Source organism: Eleginops maclovinus, chromosome 19 (assembly GCF_036324505.1).
Source record: "Eleginops maclovinus isolate JMC-PN-2008 ecotype Puerto Natales chromosome 19, JC_Emac_rtc_rv5, whole genome shotgun sequence".
NCBI classification, from domain to species: Eukaryota; Metazoa; Chordata; class Actinopteri; order Perciformes; family Eleginopidae; genus Eleginops; species Eleginops maclovinus.
In genome coordinates this window covers 7,050,720-7,070,606 of record NC_086367.1, presented here as the reverse complement: position 1 = coordinate 7,070,606, position 19,887 = coordinate 7,050,720, and the positions used below count along the sequence as shown (strand labels likewise).

The 19,887-nt window shown below is 40.4% G+C and overlaps 1 protein-coding gene across 1 annotated transcript; it reads left to right on the top strand.

The window, feature by feature from the left end:
- The first annotated feature begins 91 nt into the window (after positions 1–91).
- Positions 92–15,559, top strand: wdr43 (WD repeat domain 43). The gene is made up of 18 exons (XM_063908881.1): positions 92–356; positions 1,176–1,310; positions 2,000–2,121; positions 5,540–5,660; positions 6,255–6,373; positions 6,520–6,622; positions 7,009–7,073; positions 7,486–7,645; positions 8,343–8,429; positions 8,543–8,659; positions 9,294–9,443; positions 9,689–9,775; positions 9,960–9,991; positions 10,198–10,261; positions 11,435–11,548; positions 12,716–12,785; positions 14,599–14,660; positions 14,787–15,559. The coding sequence occupies exons 1-18, from the start codon at positions 150–152 to the stop codon at positions 14,925–14,927; spliced, it is 1,956 nt and encodes a 651-aa protein (XP_063764951.1). The 5' UTR covers positions 92–149; the 3' UTR covers positions 14,928–15,559.
- Positions 15,560–19,887: the final 4,328 nt, after the last annotated feature.

Sequence of the window (19,887 nt, the reverse complement as noted above, 5' to 3'; positions counted from 1 at the left end):
AGGACTTGAAGGCAGCTGAGTCCTGCTTGTTGTCTGGTAGCAGCAAATGGGAGGGGCGGTCCTTCTGACGACCTAACGCGCATGTGCGTAGCAGTCTACACGTGGGGTCTGTGTAAACCACGCACGCAGACTCAAGCAGCGGCGCAGAAATGGCGGCCGATCTAGGCAGCTCTTCGCTGCAATTACCCTGCGTATTTTCACCTAAATCACGACAGTACTTAGCGCTGTGTGCCCAGGATGGCAGACTTCGCATTTGGAACACAGATAGCAAAACACTTCACCAAGAATACGTGCCTTCAGCCCATTTGAGTGCCACCTGTATCTGCATAGCCTGGGGACCATGCCGGACAGTCAAGGTACGTGAGGCCCGAGCAAGCTGCCTTTGCTACTTTCCTGTAAAAGTGCACACAAGGAGAGGGGAAAAGTGTCATTTTTTTCAAAAGAATTACCACAGAAATGTTTGAACCTTCGCCTGTGTGTTAACGCAGATGCCTTCATTTACCCAACACACACTTATAGCATAGCCACGTTAGCAGTTAGCTAGCTTTCAACAGCTGCGCAGGAAGCACATGTTAGACCCACATGGTAGTGAAGAAAACACGGACAATGTTTTAATCTTGTATTCCAGTGCGTACTAACTCTTAATAATACTCAAAGCAGCTCCAGTAATCCTACCAATCATTTTTTAAAGTATATGTAGACATGTTAGTACTGCAAATAAACTCGTTATTGAAGTTAGCTTTAGCCCACCAAAGCTCAGAAACGTGTGCCACCATGACACTTCTGAGTGGAGAGGTTCACAAAGTTTTACCTCTGTGACAATGTATAAACCATTTCAAACAAGTACACGTGTTTTAGTTTGTGACTAATAATTTGTATGCCATTAATTATGCTTTCAATCATTTTTGGAATGTGTTTGTGTCCAGGATATTTTCCTCTAGTTAATTCTAAATCTTATCAGTAGGTTGTTGAATTACCAAGTTTTTATATCAGCTCAGCTTTCAATGCATGTTTTGTATAATAGCATACAAGTTAGTGGTGTAACAGACTGAGATTTGAATGCAAGTGAATGATTTGCAACCAAGTGATCCAAGCATGCATTATAGTTTTATAATGCCATTTTTTTTGTATTAATGTTTAGGTAGTTATACATTACAAATATGCTGTGATTTCAGGAGGGACCTCAGAGGAAGAAGAGGAAATCGGAGGCAGTGCAGGTGGAGGAGAAGGCAGACCTGTTGGCGATGGGCACAGCAGCGGGCAGTGTCCTTATCTACAGTACAGCAAAGGGAGCACTGCACTGTACACTGGTGAGTTAGGCTTCACAAACCTGTATTATTGCCTGTAAAGTACTTTCTGTGTTTTTCCCTCTACTTTTCCAGGTGCCACAGTTTATTTTATTGCCAAAATATCTAAAAAAACCTTTAATCTTAAAAGTATTTTTTTTTTGTTTTGTTAAAAACATGTTCTCATAATTATTTTCACCAAGCCCCGGTGAAAAACAACAAATCAGAGCCAAATGACTCTGATCCAGTGTGATCTGCTAGGGATCTGTGAACAAGTTTCAATGTTGATCAAATATGTTAAGATTATGTTAGAAATCAAGATTGTCCGCATGTTGAAAACGATTTGGGCAAAAAATCATTGGCCATGCACAATTCTTCTTTTTTTTTTAAACTTTATTTTCCTTTTTGTTTTACAACTTCACATTACACCAACATGTGACCAATGCTGCTTAGTTTGACCCAGTTTTGCTTTCCTTTTAGAATAAATTAATCTGGCAAATGTTACTACACAGTAGAGAGTCATTATTTCCATTAATATTCAGATCTTATGGACTATCCTTAACAGGATATAATGACAGCAAATCTGAGGCAAAGCTGTCTTAAATACAACTATCAATTATACCTTTTCACAGTGAAAGCACTTATTAAAGCGTTATGTTTTTACATGCTTACAAAATACTGTACATCTAACTACTGTTTTCTGTCTCTGGCAGGATGGAGGCCACAGTGGGGGAGTGAACTGTGTCCAGTGGCACCCTGAAGACAGTTTATTATACAGCGGCTCAGATGATACTAACATTGTAGAGTGGGACCTGCAGACCGGCAAGGCGAGAAGGTCAGTATTTGGTTTACAAGATATGATATGAATCAGAAAAAGGGCGGGGCAATGGCTATGCCAAGGTCTTTATCTCAATATTTTCACTTTTTCTCCTAAAAAACAGAAGTTTGCTAGAACCAGGGGTGTCCGAACTACTGCCCAGGGTCAAACGGTGGCCCCGGGTCCATTTTTAAAACAGCTCATTCTAAAAGTATGATGGAATATGGCTCACCTGAAAGTTGCGCATGACTTATAATGTTCTTCTTAAAAATATATTACACAATATTCATGTTAGAAAGCCCAATTTTTCAATAAACTCAGTCAATTGAAGTTGAAAAAATAATTCTTAGTTGATAAAAAAAAAAGCCCCTTAACTTATTTGCATAACATGCTTGAAATATACCACTCCTATTTCCCCTTATTCCCCCCCCCCCCCCCATGGCTGTTTTTTCTTTCTTCAAGCCTATTGCATTATCAAGAATAAGAACCTGCATTTGATTTTTGATAACTTTTAACTTTACTTTACATATGAGGCAATATAGGTCGCCTCTAATGAGTGGCCCCGCCTTTCGTATATTTTTTGTGTATGTGGCACTCAGTGAAAACATTTTGGACACCCCTGGCTTAAACCCTTTTTGATGTGTATAATCATGCCAGCCTAATCATTCTTATTGTTAATAATGAACAATCTGAAGTTAGATTGATCTTTGAAAATGTATTCTTTCATAATTAAGTTTGACTTATTGTCTATTATAACAGTTCAAATTCCAATATACTTTAAAAACATGGCAGGAGGTTAGATTTCTAACTGAATAAATGTGACATTTCTATCATGTTTACTGGATGTTACTTCTCAAGTTGCACGCTCTTACTGTAATACATAATAATTTGTCTGGCGATAAAAGGATATCAGTATGGATCCTGCTCCACAGGTCATCAATAGCTATAAGACCTACTTTCACATCGGCGTTTAATCAACGAAAGCCTTTTGTGTGATTTTTGCCACTAACCTTAAGGCTGTAATCATCCATATACATGATTATTTTACTCAGCTTTAATTGGCAGAAATGAGAACGCATACTTATCTCAATAGAAATATCTCTCACAATACATAACGACTTCAACATTATTTCGGTTCTTTAACCTCTTTTCTACCTTAAAATGTTATCCTTCTACATTCTCTTAGCTATTTTGCCCACTTCATAATTTATACACGTCCCACCAAACAATGTGGTGTGTAATTTAACTGTCTTTTCTGAAGTGGCGGCCGATGTATAGAATACAGAGAGCTGCAATGCCCCTTAAAACTATGTCTCAGGCTGTGAGGATGCTGTTAAGGATAATGTTTCTAGGAACATGAGACATCGTATGCCTTAGATTTTCTATTGTAATTGTCTCAGTCTCGTCTGTTGCTCTTATTACACAGTAGAAACCCAGTGTGATCCCAGCCATTAACTTGTATTACAGAGCTTGTCCTTTCAGTCTCACATTATCTTTGACAAGTACAGACAGAGGACAACCGAGAACATGAACCAGACAACAGCCAACTTTCCTTTTGGCGGTTTATAGAATTACCATCCATATTTGACGGATGACATGCTGCTGGTGATATTTGTCATTGTAAACTAACTGTAAGCAAAAGTCACAGCGAGCTGAAAATGAAATACAATTATTTTCTCTCTTCCAACTCCAGTGTGAATGATTGAGTTGTTTATCCATCCCTTGTCCTCTTGTAAAACCCCAGAACAAATGTTAACTTACCCAGTATGCTGTGTTAAATGCAGTAACAGCATTGTATACGACATGATTGATCCATCATATGAGGTTAATCAGACCAAAGATAATGCTGATCATCAATAAACTGATGTTCATTATGCTCAGTTTTCCTCTAAACTAATTTCATGTTTTGTTTTTTTAACCATTAGTGGAGATCTCTTCGTTATTCTACAAGAAGGAGAAATCTTAAGCTTAATCAGTCCCAGTGAAGATGCTAACTTACAGATGCTAAACCTGTGCCTTTGATGTAGTGTTGCTGTTGAACAACCTGCCTGGCTGTACCAATACCCAAAACAGGCTACATCAATAGTTAGCTGCCAGCTGGAGGCTATCTACTGAACATGCTAGTCCCTGGTTCACCTAACCAGAGGAGTTAGAAGCCATGGTGCTGCATGCATAGTTGTCATGTGCACTTTCCCAGTAATGTTAAGACTCTACCTCATCTATTAGTTTAGTTGAGACGGCAGGGTGAGGTTCCTCTGTCCTTCCTGCCCCTCACTGATTAAAGTGAAGGGGGTTAACCCTGAGGTTAGCGACAACTTTAGCTACAGCTAAGTTAAGGTGGGCTAAAGCTCTAAGGTGGACCATCTTTTTCCATTTTATTGACAAGCCATTCCTTTTCGTCAGATTGACAGTGTTGGTTAAACATGGCACTATTATTTGTCAAAGAGGAATACTGTTTGTTCAGTCACAGGAATAAATATGTGCCGTCCAAAAAGACAAATTTGGAAATGCCAAAACTCCATCCTTTCTGTACATCATGATGCCAAAAGTTTTTATGGACCCTGACTTCTTTTGGGCCAGGACTAGAGGTGGACCAGGACCAGTATACCTTATTTTACCACTAGGTGTCACACTTTACTTAGCAGTGGACCTTTCCTTTTTATCTTCCAGTGTAAAGCGTTTCCTTTGCCTTGTCTGTTTTGTAGTGATCAAAGGCAGCAGAAATGTGAGCAGCAGCCCCCCCCCCCACCCTAGGGCAGTTGCTTAGAAGGGTGTATATTCGAGGAGGACAACACACTTAAACTAATGATCAAAAATAGAAGACTCTTCTGAGTCATTGTATGGTTCTTTAAGAACATGGAGAGAAAATAATAGGATGTCTTTGAGACATTTATCAGTGCTGCAGAGATGTGTTACACCGCAGGCGTCATGAGCTGACGCTTTACTCACAAGCACTGAAATACACCAACAAGCCGTAGCATTGCAGGCTCCACCATCATGCGTTTATCACCGTATTTCATCATAAACACATGTTCTGTGATTTAGTGGCAGCACAGTTAGTGGGTAAAATCATGAGCCGTAATGTCCCTATGAATCTTCACTACAGCCCATTTGTGGTCCACAAAATGCTTTTGGAGAGTGCTGGGAGGGTTTTTCCACATTTCTTTCTGCTATCAGGTGGAGTGCGGTATTAAATATTGTGCTGTTGAATGCAGCTGTAAAATTTCAGTCCATTCACTTTGCTATAAAAAGAAAACACTGATCACAATGATCAATAGAGGAAGCTGTATGGAGACTGGATATCAAAACAGGTGCTTTGGATGCGCGTAGAACAATGACTGTTATTAGAAGAAATGGATCCTATGAAGATGCTGTTGGACTGAAAATAAACACACGGCACCAAGAGTACTCATGGTGTCTTTCATTGTTTCCACAGCAAGTGGAAGGCGGACCGTGCAGCAGTGACCAGTTTGAGTGTGAGCCCTGATGGAAAACTGCTGCTGTCAGCAGGTCAGGTCATCAAGATGTGGGACTTGGACACCAAGGAGATTTATAGGGTGAGTGCCAGCTGATCAACATTCATATTGTTTTATTTATACGACTAGGGTCAAATATTTTGGGCTTTCAGAAGTTACTGAATTGACCAAAGTTGAAAAATCCAGACCTAATGTAGTGTAACCAATAAGGTTAGACATAGGAATCTGTTCATATTTATTCTCTTTACCTTTAATTAATGCGTATCCTAAACTAAAAGCTTGTTCTGTATATTTATTTAACAATTTCTTCTAATGAATGGCAATTATATGCTATTAAAGGTTTTATTTTAAATAAAAACGCTTGAAATAACGGATTCTGCGAGACAATGACAAAGTCCTATTGACTGTTGGTACTTGAAATCTTGAGTAGGTAAATTAGTGCCTAAAGAAGCCTTTGAAAAAATGTGCTTATTCAAAGTTAGTGTGATGGGCTTTTCAGGCACTTCATAGTTTGGTTTGTTTCCCACAAAATGGGATTAATAACAAGGCATTGCGCTCAGCCATTTTGTTATTGAAATAATTATCCTAAATCTCTAATTACAAACCAGTGTAACTTGGGTCTTTCTTCAGCAGGGTTGATTAAAATGTCCTACTCTGTCATTTTTCCCTCTACAGAAGTTCACAGGCCACTCCTCTGCGGTGACGACCCTACGCTTTGCCACCACACGACCTCCGGACAGCAACGGTCTCTACTTCCTGTCCGGTGCTGCACACGAACGGCTGCTCAGTGTTTGGTGAGTGCACAAAGAAAACCCAGAGCCCTATTTTCATTTTGTCTTTAGTGATGCTGTTTCTCCAGACATCTTTCGAAATATATTGCTGTAGTCTGCTTTTGCCATGTGTATTTTCTTGGAGCTGACCTGAAGTTGTCTCACTGCAGGCAAGTACGGCAAGATGGAAAGGACAAGAACTCAGTGGTGTCCTTCACACTGACGGACGAGCCCAAACACATCGACCTCGTCCAGTCTAACAGCAAGGAAGAGGTCAGAATGGACAAATTACATTTCTTTCATATGGGAAAAATGTATTCTGAAAAGAATACTTGTATTAGACGACAGGAAAGTCTGGAAATAAGTTTGAAACGAATGAAAAACATAATTGGTATTGACTCAAATGTTCAGTGTGATCTGTTGACTAAAAATTCACATTAGAAACTAAAGGGAGAACACATTGGAACTAAAAGTTTAGTCCTACTACTAAAAACTGGACTAAACCGTGTTGTACACTAAGTCTGAATCATAAGATTTATAAGAGATGTTCAAGCTCTGCTAAAGTGTTGTTATGTTAGAGCTATACAGACGCATTTATTGCCTGTTATGCAACGTATTTACTTTATGCAAATGTTTGTGTTATTTTTTGTTCTACACAGGCGGTGAGGCTGGCAGTGGTGTGCAAGGATGGGCAGCTGCATCTGTTCGAGCACTTTTTAAATGGGTAAGCCCTTAAAGCACTGGATACAGCACTAGGCAGCGTAAGGTAACTGTATGAAACATTAAAGCCCCTAGAAAAGCAATTACCTTGCATTCTACTATTTTTTTCTATCCATACTTTAAGCCAAACATTTGATTTAAACAAAGGATGCTGGTGCAGTTAAACTCTTTAAACTGGTGTTATTTTAGATGCACAGCACCACCACTTTAGGTAATATCTTCACTTGTTCACATTGCGTGCGTTTGCTCCCTAATGGCTGTTCAGGGACATTGCGCTGCCAACATGAGTCGGATCAGGGTGTATTTACACCTCTCCACTTCTAAATATGTGTTGAATAATAAATCTCATTTAACATATTGTTTTCAACGCCATATACCAGCCGTGCTCAAGGCCTGTTAAACGTCTGTCCCCACAGTCCCTGTAAGAAGCCGCTGTCCCCTTCGTGTTCGGTGCAGATGTCAGACACAAAGGACTCCCCGATGCCGATCCCAATGCTGGCTGCCGCCCTCACAGCCGACACTCGGGCCGTGCAGCTGGCCTACGGGAACCACCTGCAACCTGTGATGGAGAGAGTGGTGAGTACACAGGAGGTCCCTTCTAGGATTAGACCTGTTGCTGCCCAATACGAACTGGTAACCCCATTTGTTCTAGGCATGTGTGCAAATGCAGCTACTTCCTGTCACAGGTATCATTTTACAGCATTGATGATAAAGTGCAGATATCATAACAGTTTCAAATCTGGTTTCCGGTACGGATCAGTTAGTTTGCTATGAACATCTGTAGACTTTCTGCTGTCCTGATGTCAATGTAGAGCTCGTTTCCCCATTTTGGAGCCAGGATAGCAAACAGGCTGGTTTTAAGTTGAGGGGTACCACGGTCCAACTGGAATCGAGGGCGTAGCAACTGTTTGGCGAGTACACATACTGGAGTGTTTGGTTTAACCATATTCAGGATGTAGAAAGGATGCAAGTCTCCCTGAGCAGGTGGAACCTTGTATAGTTGCCCTTTGTGTGAATGCTGACTAGTGAAGTGCTTGAGGAGCTTTTCAAGGATGACGGAAAGATGATTGTTATTCAGGTGTTGGATAATAATATTGTATTACTAAGTACTTTATATCTTTCATAATGATACACGAGTCAGCTTTAGATAATGTTTTTTTTATAGATTTGAATCATCTTATCTTCCTAGAAATGTTGGTGTTTTTAGCCTTCCGAACTTTTGTTGGCCAAACTGTCCGTTTACCTGCCATGCTTTGTCCTCCTTCCCGTGCAGGAGATCAATACCGCAGAGAGACACATCTGTCTGACCCGGGATGTTCAGACCAGCTTGTCCCTTACCATGGAGACCAGCGTTTCCAAGGTAACAATCAAATCTTCCCTTTCATTATGAGTCAAGAAGACCGCGTGAGCCATGGCATAAGCTCCATACCTTTATATGGTCTAGTTACCAAACCGTTTGTTTTGTCTTTCCAGGTGAAGACTCCTATTGTCAACAACAAGAGCAAAGTGCTGGTGCCAGGGCTGCCTGGTCACCAAGCCCCAGTCAAAGGAACATCAGAGAAGAGGAAAAAAGACACAGACACCAAAGAGGTGGGTTCAGTATTCAGTGCATCTTTCTCACTCTGCTGGCTTTTGGCTCTGCCTCCAAACCACTAAACACGATGTTTTCGGGTTTCCATTATAGAAAACCCAGGAGATTTTCTTTATGTGATCAAACAGACACTTGGGCACAATATGTGTTCCTCAGTTCACTCTTTTTCACATCTTGAACATGTTAATTTCTGACATTTCTTTTAGTTTTCTTCAAAATAATAGCAGATTGTCTCTCTACCAGATTATTCTGATGTGGAATATCAAAATGAAAGCCTTAAGAAGTCAAACATGGCGTGATCCCTCTATAGTCTTACTATTTTACTAGAAATTCCTATTGGTATGATTTATAGACATTAACGGGTTAATTAAGCTGTTGCATTTCAGTGAAAATATCGACACTTGTATCATATATAGCGACATAGCCTTAAAATATCTGTAATAATGATCGCAAAGCCCTGTTACACTAAGTAACAACTGACTGATTGAAGTATGACAACATCCTAAGCTTAGTATTTTGCCACTTGGCTCTTCATTTTCAACTAGTGTTGTGGTGTTGGTGTTAAACCTAGGAAATGGACATATTAAGCGTGTGTTGAGATTCCTGTTAATCTAATATATCTCTGTTCTACAGATGTCAATAGCAGAGCGGCTCGGGGAAATCGATCTCTCTACAGTCTCCGCCGAGAAAGGGGCTCCTAAAGGGACGGCCTCTCTACAGACAGACAATTTTGCAGTGCTGCTGGTGCAGGGCCTGGAGAGTAGCGATGATAGCATCCTAAATGTAAGAGTCTGAAATCTGAAGAAAAATACCAAAGTGAATGCCTTACGTTAGCCTTGCCCACATATTTTTCCTCATTTATCTTTCAGAAGGTTATAGACCTTTTGTACCACCAGCCGAACGTGGATTTGAATGTTTAACTCGATCCCAAATCTGTTATTTTTACACCCAGGATGTTCAGCTCATCTCTGTGCAAACATGAGCCTCTACTTTAAATTTGTCAAATCTCCTTTCCTTTCGTACCACAGAAAGTTTTTCAGACTCGTAAAGAGATGGTGATCAAGAAAACGGTTGCTCGGTTACCCCTCCCTGCAGTCTTACCCTTGGTGGAAGAGGTGAGGTTTCATTTTCTTTTAGATTCCTTTGACACATGCCAAGGCTTTTTCATCCTGCCTTCTCTTGGCAGGATTAACCTGCCCAGATCTTCTGTCCCTGTCACTGTTTTTTTTAAGTGAATCTGTTAACTCTCCATGATTTACTGCAGTTTTTATAATCAGCTCTTTATCTCCTCTCCTGTAGCTCACAAAGAGGCTCCAAGGGCACCCTTTCACGTAAGTCAGCGCTGACAGATCAACTGTCAGCATTTAATTGGCTTCAGTTGACAGTGTTTGACCAATGCAGACCTTGCTGTTTTTGCCGCTGCTGCTTTTTAACTTTTTCTATTAAAAATAAAACAATGAGCCCCATCATGTGGATATACACAACCAGGCAGTTCTGGGTCCCACTTGACAGCTTATGAATTTGTTCCTTCCTACAGGGCTGTTCTAATGGTGCGGTGGCTCAAGGCTGTGCTCATGCACCACACATCATACCTGGCATCGGTGAGTCCGCTTTCCCAGCATCACATTATGTCTGTAATGATTGTGTTCAGCCACCAGACCCCAAGATGTTGCACCTTTTTTTTTGGTGCATGGATGCATCGCTTTTTAAAAAACAACCCAGGATTTAGCATCGGAAGGGCACCCTCAACAAAAATCCAATATAATATATTTTTCGGGACATTGGAATGTCGCAGATAATGTTCTCTTTGGCTAACAAACGTTTATGATGACCTCCACATATCAACACCACTTTAATAATAACAATAATAAAACAACATAAGTTGGATGGTTTCACGTCAGCAGCGCTAAGCTTAAGGCATCTAATGGTCGGGGTCATAATCTTTAGTAGACTTATTAGCTGCTGCCATTTTTTTTACCAATAGAAGAATCAGACAAACAAGTGGGATGTTTACTGACTTGTAAAGAAATGTGAACATTTCTCCAGCTCCTCAGGCATTTAACTAAAACACATTCATAAAGGCTAGTGACTGAAAAGGAGAACTCATTTCCTAAGTCTAGGCATAAGCACACTTAAGGCTTTCCCCCACCTGAACACTGCATAATGTGACTCCCTTTAAGCACAGCCATGGCTTTTTAAATAACACAAGCATGCAAACGAACACAAGCATGCAAACGAACAATCCTTCTGTGCATATCTCCTCCCTTTTGTCGACATCCATATTTAATCAGATTTAGATATACAGCCATTACCTCCACCACACTGCACAGATTATGCTCCTGCCTCCGACCATCTGTCGGTTTTGTGTGACTACAATCAAAATATCTCCAAACCCGAGTATCCGTTTACTATGGCACATTGATGCTGGAAAGCAGAAGAGACCTATTTGTTTTTGGACGTTTACTAAAGCACAGTGTCAGCTAATATTTAATGTCCAAATGACACACCTGATGACCTGTGAGGTAATACAGATGGTGGATTAGCTGTTCAGGTTATCCTATCAGGAGTAAACCTTAGCTCTGTGGTTTATAGGGGCTCAAATACACAAAATGTAACATGCTTATAACGGCAGACCCACAAATGCAAGTCTGGGAACCACCTTAAAAGATGTATGCAGGAGTTGAGCTCTACACATCATCAAACGGTTCTTGTTTGAGTTCTGTGTTGCTGAAATGTTTTTAACTCCGTCTGATCCATCTGTGCTATCCCAACAGCTGCCAGACCTGGTTACCCAGCTGGGAGTGCTTTATCACATGATCGAGAGCAGAGTGAAGATGTTCCACAAGCTGACGAAGCTGCACGGGAAGCTGTACCTCCTCATGACACAGGTAGGTGTCACCAATTACAGAAACAAGAACAGTTTCTTTGCTTCTGTGTTTTTAAACGATTAAGGTGGGATTCGGAGGTAGGGAAGGCTTTGATTCTGTTCTCCATGATGATGTAGTTCCCATTATCAGAACTCACAACTCCGGAGTCCGATGGACACCTGATCAAACCATTTAGCCCGGATATCGGCCATTAACCATCAATTACTGACAAATCAGAGCTCCTCCTACTTCCTCCTGAGGGGGAAAATGTGTCGTTTCCCATGGATAAAGTTTGACAAACAAACTTGACAAATGTTACCTCATCTCAGCATATTATTGGACTTTCTATCGACCCGTGTCACAAGGTTTATTTCGATTTAACTGACTCAAGGAGTTGAGACTTGTGCTTCCAGCCCAACACTCAGGAGCACAAGGACAATAGTTCTGAAAATGCAAAGTTGATTCTGTGGCCTTTTGCAGAAAGTTTTTCAGTCCCCCATTCTTTGCTATGCCGCTGACATCAGCATCACAACCAGGATGCACCTGTAGATTTAACAAGGACGAGAAACTACAGCGATGGTTATCACTTTGCATTATGCAAAGTTGGCTTGTGAACATAAATGCTTCCTTTAGAGCCACACAATGGATTCCAGGACATTTGGGTGTATATCGCCACAGTCCGATTCCCGAATTTCCACTGAGCTACATAAAACTACAGCGCTGGGTGAATGTGATGTCGTTCTGACTACGCATCTAGAAAAGACAGTTAATTTTTCACTAGTACAGTCACTGACAGGATCTTATTATAGCCTCCTTTTACAAAGAATGCACATCGGTGCTTCCACTTCTGCTCTTGCAATCCTAATCCAATGAATGTGTCGCAAAAAGGGAGAGCCCCTAATTGGATCAGGTATGCAGAAAAAGGACTGTGGACTTTGAGGACAGGTCTAATGAACAAGCACGTAGGCACACAGGTTTTTATCTTTCTGAGCATAAAAGGCAACCTTTAACAACATGATATTTCAAGGTGGTGCCCTTATCTTAAAACTGAACTCAGTATTGTATCACATGCCCTTTCTATATTGAACATGCATTTAATTAAAAACACTGGCATGCACAGCTGATAAGAAAAACTCTACTTCACAAATTCTTTGCATCTCTAATAGCAATGTTTTCTTTCACCACTAGGTGGCGACCAGTGACAGCAGCAACACAGTGATAGATGTTGACCACACAGCTAAGCTGGTGTATGAAGAAGGTGAGTGTTTCTGTTGTCTCTTCTTCTCCCCACTGTTTGTGCTCCCAGCAGCCCTTGTTATTTAATGCCTTCCTTAAGCCTCAGTCAATGAATCAGGGATGCTTCAGCGTGACTGAAATTAACGGATAAGCTAATTAATAGTGGCTTTCAGATGCAGAGACTCCTTTAAACCTGATGCAGATCAAAATGATGCCACACTTTGTTTTATGATTATTTTTGGCGTGTATCATTTTGTAACTGACTCAGTTTTATGAAGCCGACGTTGGCCATTCAATCTTTCTGATGCACCGCACGCAAACATGACTCCTGTTGCCTGGCAACCGGACCGGCAGCATTCCGAACCCCCCCCCCCCCCCCCCCGGTCGAATGGAACAACAAGGCCCACTCTGTTCACTCTCATTTCTCATTACTGCACTGTATAAGATGCTTTATGGACCACGTCGAAAATTGGCTTTCATGAAATAATTAAGCGGCGCTTTGAGGTCCAATTCTCCTGTCAGTGGGCCAGGATGTAAAGGTCTTAAAAGAAAGTTCATGAAGGGAGCTGATGAACTGGAGGCTGCTGCTGCTGGGCTTACCACAGGTCCAGTGAGGGAATCTGACAGGAAGTTGTCAGACTAGTCAGTCAATGAGTGTGATTTTAAATTCAGGTGCCAACAACACTTAATGCGCTCTAATTGTACAGGTTGTTGCATGTGTAGGTAACATGAATCACACGCCGATGAGCCGTACTGCGGCATGAGCCCGAACAATTAGAGTAGCCGTGGAAACGTCTGTCAGAATACAGGATTAGATTTAGGCCTCTCAGGTAATGGGGCTCCCAGATAGGAAATTGGACATGTTACAGAGGAACTAATTGTCTGCGAGCGCTCGTAAAGCAGTGCTAGTCATTATAGAAATTCTCAGGGTGTCTAGCTATGCCGTGCTGGGTCCTTTAAATTTGATGGAAGAGTGCCTGAAACAGTCTAGAATTTGATGTTTAAGGAGCATGCTGCAACGTTTCCTTTCTTTTTTATGATTCCAAATCTCATTAAGTTGATGGGTACATGTAACGATAAAGGAAACAGCGCTACGGTTGACATGTTTCATCCCCTATTGTAGTTCGGGGACTTTTAAATGAAAATCTGTACATGCTTTACCGGTGAAATGCATCTGTTTTTAAATTGTCAATTAGCCTACATGTAATTTCTAAGAGAAAGGAAACAATCTCAGCTGCTGAGCGTTTACATGACAAGCAAGCGGTCTCTGTTCATTTATGTAGTGTTAAGCTTTATTCTCCAGGTGCTTTTACATGCTTAAACTAAAATCTTGTTTTGTATATTTAATATCAAACCATTTCTTTCACAAACGACAGTTTAATGCTATATAATATGTCTAAATATCATGAAAAATAACATGTAATGATTTATGATCTACAACAAGACCCAAACACAACCGCTGACTCTTGGTACTCAAATTCTTCTCACTGATATTTAAGGTGTAGGCTTCAGAAGCTTCTTTTCCTTAGTTTTTAAAGTATTTTTTTATGAATTTGTGCTAATTCAGAGTTAGGGTGAAGGTGGGAAATGGCATTCTATTGAATAAAATGCGTTTGTATTGACACCTCTGGCATCGCAAAGCCACTATTGTCATAACCACATGTGCTTGCTGTTGTATTGAAATGCAAATATCTGCCGCCTCTCGCATGGTATTTATCTAGAAGTGGAAGCACATAGGGCTTGTTTCTTTCGGTTTCCTAGTGTGGAGGTTGTTGTACCAGCATTGAAGTAGTGGAGACAGTTTTACAGTAAACGGATTTGTTTTCGTGTTACAGAATCATCTGACGAGGATGAGGCCTCTGGTGACGAAGCTCTTCCCGATGACGAGGACTCTGATGTAAGTCACACAGATCCTGCAAGTGTCTATAACCACTATTAATGTTCACATCCAGACTGCAGGCATTTATCAGGCTGTGCATTTTGAGATGAGCACTGAGATAAAAAAATGTTTGGTCTTTCTCAGAACTGGGAAGAGGACGAGGTGATAGAGGAGAAGATGGAGGAACAAGCAGACGAGGAAGAGTGCGACCCAGACATCAGGAGAGACTCCAAAGCGAACGGAGAGGAAGACATGGAGCACGGGAACGAGAGCGAAGAGGAGTGAGGCGCGGAACGAGAAACACACGATCATACACAAAACGGACCTGAAAGAGTTATATATACTTTCATTTTATTTTCTTCGCTTTTGGTTTTATTATCTGAACCAAATGTGGTTTTACAAAAAAAAAAAAATCAAGGGACATATGGTGTTGAAACGTGGGAGGCCCAGACCCCCCGCCCCCTCCTTCCACCTCCCTGTCTTTTCATCGGAGGAACAGATGCAGCTGAAACATTCTGCAGAATAACAGTTGATGCAAGTTCCCTCAGTCTGCATCCCAGCTCTCACATCTTCATTCATAGAGACTGAAAATATGATTGGCCGGTGTTCCATTTTGCCTAAACTGCATTCCAAATTTTATGTTATGTAATAAATAGTTATTAGAGTATATTGTATGAGCAGCTTTACAGTACAAAAGACTGATGGGTTTATTCTCAGAACTCTGGAACCCGCCTTACAGACTCAAACACAGCGCAGGGTGGAGCTGGGATCCAGGCTGGTTGTTGTACAGAAGACTGCTACATCATGTCCCACACAATGTAAATCTGTATGTACAGTGAAGTGTTTGTATGAGCTCTTCCCTCTACACTTAACTCCCCCTCCCCATAAATGCTTGGGATTAAATGCTCTCCTGTAAAGTCTCTTGTTTACTTTTTTAGTTCTGGATTTGTTGCAGCCCTTCTTGTTTTAAATGTGTTCTTTTTCTTCGTTTAATTCCTTGGAGCCTTAGTCAGTGACAGCAAAGTAAAAGAAAATGTGAACGTGTGAAAATAAATGGGTTTTCAAACGGCTTGCTCTGCCTGAAGGTTGGGTGGGGTTGGGTGGGGTGGGGTGGGGTGGCAACAGTGAGAAGTAAAATAATTTACCAAAAGCGGCTCGCATACGGTTTTTTGAGTTTTACCCTTCTGTGTTATATGTATGCATGTAAATGGTCTGCAAAGGATACAATTACACAATCTCCCTCCAGAGGGAAACTTCTCTATTGGATGCCTTTGTTTATATCTGTAACAGTGACATCACACTCGGGCTTCTATTGGCTATCGCGATAGGCTAAGGGGTGGGAAATCTAAATGCTGTTGACCAATCACAACAGCGGGCCAGCTAACAAATCACAGCAGACTGGGCTCTGGTTTCAGACAGTGTGAAAAGAGAGGCACTATTAGAAAAATAAAGAAGATTTTGAACATTAAAGCATACAGATGTGTCACTAAATACAAATGGGAGCCTAAAAATGAGCAGACTACGGCACCTTTTAAAAGTAATTGAATCTACCTGTTAAATGCATAGGTGTTACCAAGTGAAAGGGAATGCTTTTATTCACATGCAGTGGGTGATATGGATTCAATTCTCTAGCTTGGTTTGTTTTATTCTATTGTATTGATATCTTTTGTGAGATAGTATATTTTCAGAGTAGTCCATTTATAAACTACTGGAGAATTTTTGGCTTATCCAGTCAAATACGGCATTGATGTTAAAATCAAATAATGCTCACACGCCTAATGGTACACAGTAAATTACAGGGATTTACAGCTGATACATTAATTGTCTATATTGTCCTAGCATGCTCAGACTCCCATAAGATTTCAGTAACAATTTTATCCTGAGCAGTAAAAATGCAGCAAGAACATCAGAGATTCTCCTCAGTTTGGACCAATCGGTTGTTTTCCATTGAAGTCTTTTCTTTGCAAACCCCAAAAGAACAGTGTGGGAAGTACAATTGCCCAAGTAAATGACTTCAAATTATTTCAAATGAGCGTCAGTAAAAGCTCAGTGTAACCAGCACTGCTGCGTTTAACGTTGCTCTCTAAATTGGAGCCTCATGTAAGAAGTGATAATAGGGGAAGTAATCTTTGCCAAGCTTTATTTAGGAAACAGTCTCCTGCTGCTATGATGAGGCAAAAGGTGTGCTATGAAAAAGGTCTATTACTGGTGGGAGTAAATAACTAGTATGGAGTTCTAGAAGGTTTAACATGAGACTCTACAGGCAAAACGATTTTGTATGTACATTTTGAGATGGGCTATTCGCTTAAATAACCTGTCTTCTTTCAGACTAGTGGAAAGAGAACATCTAAAATACACACTTAGGTTTAATTTACTACACTTTGTCTATGTGTGGCTGTAGATTTCTCCAAAAATGACCAAAAGTTAGTATAGTTTCAAATATTTAATACAGTTATTGTCTTTGATGTAAATCATCAACTGGGGAAGTTGTATAGGGTACTATAAGTTTGATTTGTGCTATTGCTCTGGTCTGTCTTGTAGAATGTCTTGAATTGGACAATACATACCTGTAGAGGCTGTTGTTTTCTCAGTAGCACTCAGTAGACCAAACTCTCCAGTTTCTTATATATATTCTGAAGGTTATCGCAGTGTGGTTTGTTCATATATCATTCATAGCCTGAGTTATTTAACATTTAGTCCTGCAAACATGGCTGGGATTGTTTTGTTTTTTTAAAATGGCTTCTGACGTTATTTTCAAATTTAAGGGGCGATAAAAACAAAATTACCTCTGGAAAAACCTTTGACTCTAAACTATCAAAAAAACAAAATGTTGAACATGTACATAAATACAACTCCCCGTCTCATTTTTAAACAATACATCGTGTGCACTCACTAAGAAAGTAATGTAAGGGTAACTTCAAATCATCATTTCTTTGTAGTTGACTTTGTTTGTGTTCACGTCTGCCTTAGAGTTTTTCTCATAAGTTCTTGTTAACATACCTGCCTGTATAATATCAGAATTTAATTCGGAAAATGGAGTGAATTTATGCCTGGTAGGGGAAGAGGACATTTTTCAGTCCTGCAGCACCACTGTGATTAGTTTGACAAGACACGTGGGAAGCCAAGCACACTTATTTATTCAGAAAGCTTTGACATGATGGAAGGGCATGTGTGAATAAGCTTTGATTTCAATAGAAAATAGCATTTTCTCTGCTGCTCACATTTATGCTTTCTATAGTCCACAGTAGGCCTATCATTCATAATGGAGGTTGCCACTCTAGTGGAGGTCTACAACTGTGAAAAGACTAAGACCTTTTATTCAGTTCTTACAATAGCAGAGACAGAAAACCAGGGAAATCAGGGTTATTTCCATTCAATTCAGTTTAATAAAGAAAGGTTGGCAATGAAGTAGGTCTTGTTCATGAGTAAAGGTACAACTGACAGAATTACATACAGTGTCAGCAACGATAATAATGAATAATTCCCCATAAATTACCTTCAGCTGTCTTTGCGTTGAACATTCCCCAAATGATGCATCCCTATGTTAAATCCTGTACAATAACTTTTAGCACATACCAAGATAATTCACATTACTAACATGTCATATCATTGCTTGATAGCCAAATAGTCCGTATAGCTAGCTAATATGGCGCTAATAAAATACATTGCATTCCAGCAAATGCACACTTCCTCTTCTCCATATTGGATGTGTAGCTGCATACATCCTACCACCAGCCCACTCAAACATGACTTGTAGCACTACTTAAACGTGAATGCTTTGATATAAAAGTTGTGTCTTGTTGCCTTACAGATTCTGCCCTCATCAATTTACAAGCTAATCTTCAAATCAAAAAGCTAGATCTTCATCAAACAACAGACGATGGGTTCCTAAATTGCCTTCCGTCCATTGCGTTTTTACTTTTCTGCTCCCAAAACAGGCAGTTTAGCTGCATACAACCAAAAACTGCTCAACCGTGATTGCTCAATACTTCTCGGGCTACAAAACAGGAAGTTTCCAATACTCAAATCATGTCTTGTTGCAGAGAGCAGAGATTATCTTCACTGCGACTCGATATATTTCCCTTTATGAAAACACCCCACTGGTCAATTTCACCTAGATTCCTCCTGCATCCGTGAACCCCTCACGGACATTTGTCAAGCCTAATCTGGATAAGATGGCATTACATCTTGGTGCAAATAACCATGGGACTTGACAGATTTACTGGGTAGTAGCCACATTTCTTTGCCCCTTGGACACACCCCTGGGGTCTCTAAAATGAGAGGAGCTTTACAATGTATTGATTAAAGCGCCCAAGAGAGACGTTACCCTGTCATGCTATTGACCACCTCTTGGTCTGTAAGAGTGTAGATGGTACGGAGAAGAGATGTCAGCTCATTAACAGGGCTCCCGGGTTAAACTGAGGTTAGACAAGTTCAGCAGAGGGAAGCGAAAACAATGACGCTTTTTTCCAAATGATGAGGATGACTGTTTACCCGGATCCACCAGGATCTGTGTTTAACCATTCATGAACCCTTGTATAAAATGTCAGTGTTCCTCTAAAGCTGTAATTGTTTTAAACAACACCAGACTTTTTGCACATTGAATAATGCATTTATGAGTGTGAATTCATAATGAACGGTTTGCATAATTCAATGGGCAACTACAATAGTTCAAACTTTTCAACATTTTAAAGCAGGCAATGATTTGTCATCACATTCTCTCACTGTTACAGAGCTGAGCCAGACCTCACGATCTGAAACTGAGGGTGGTATGTATAGAAAGTAAAAACAGTATCATTCCAAACAATCTGGTTGAGTTAAATCCACAAAACTTTGAACAAAGCAACAGATGGTTATTCTTACACTTGAGCTGATACATGCAGGTATGGCAATAAAGAGTGGAGCTAATATATACAAAAAAAACTTAGGAAAGGATAGAAAGTTTGAGTATATTAAGTGAAACCGAATGGATGAATAAAAAATAATAGACTTTTATTTTGCTGGGGAAATGTGTGGCACTGACTCTATCCTTCAAATAGGATATTTCTAATTTGTACATTTTGTAATGTTCATGTCCATGATAAATTGCCCTTTGATGATGGTGGTTGTTGTTCCTGTAAAAAGTTAAGTCAATCAAAATTCAGATTACATGGACGGATTTAACTGCTAGGGGACCCCAAATAAATATCAGTTGATGCGCTCCTATCAAACCCTGTTTCTGATCCACTCAGTGCAATGTGTACCA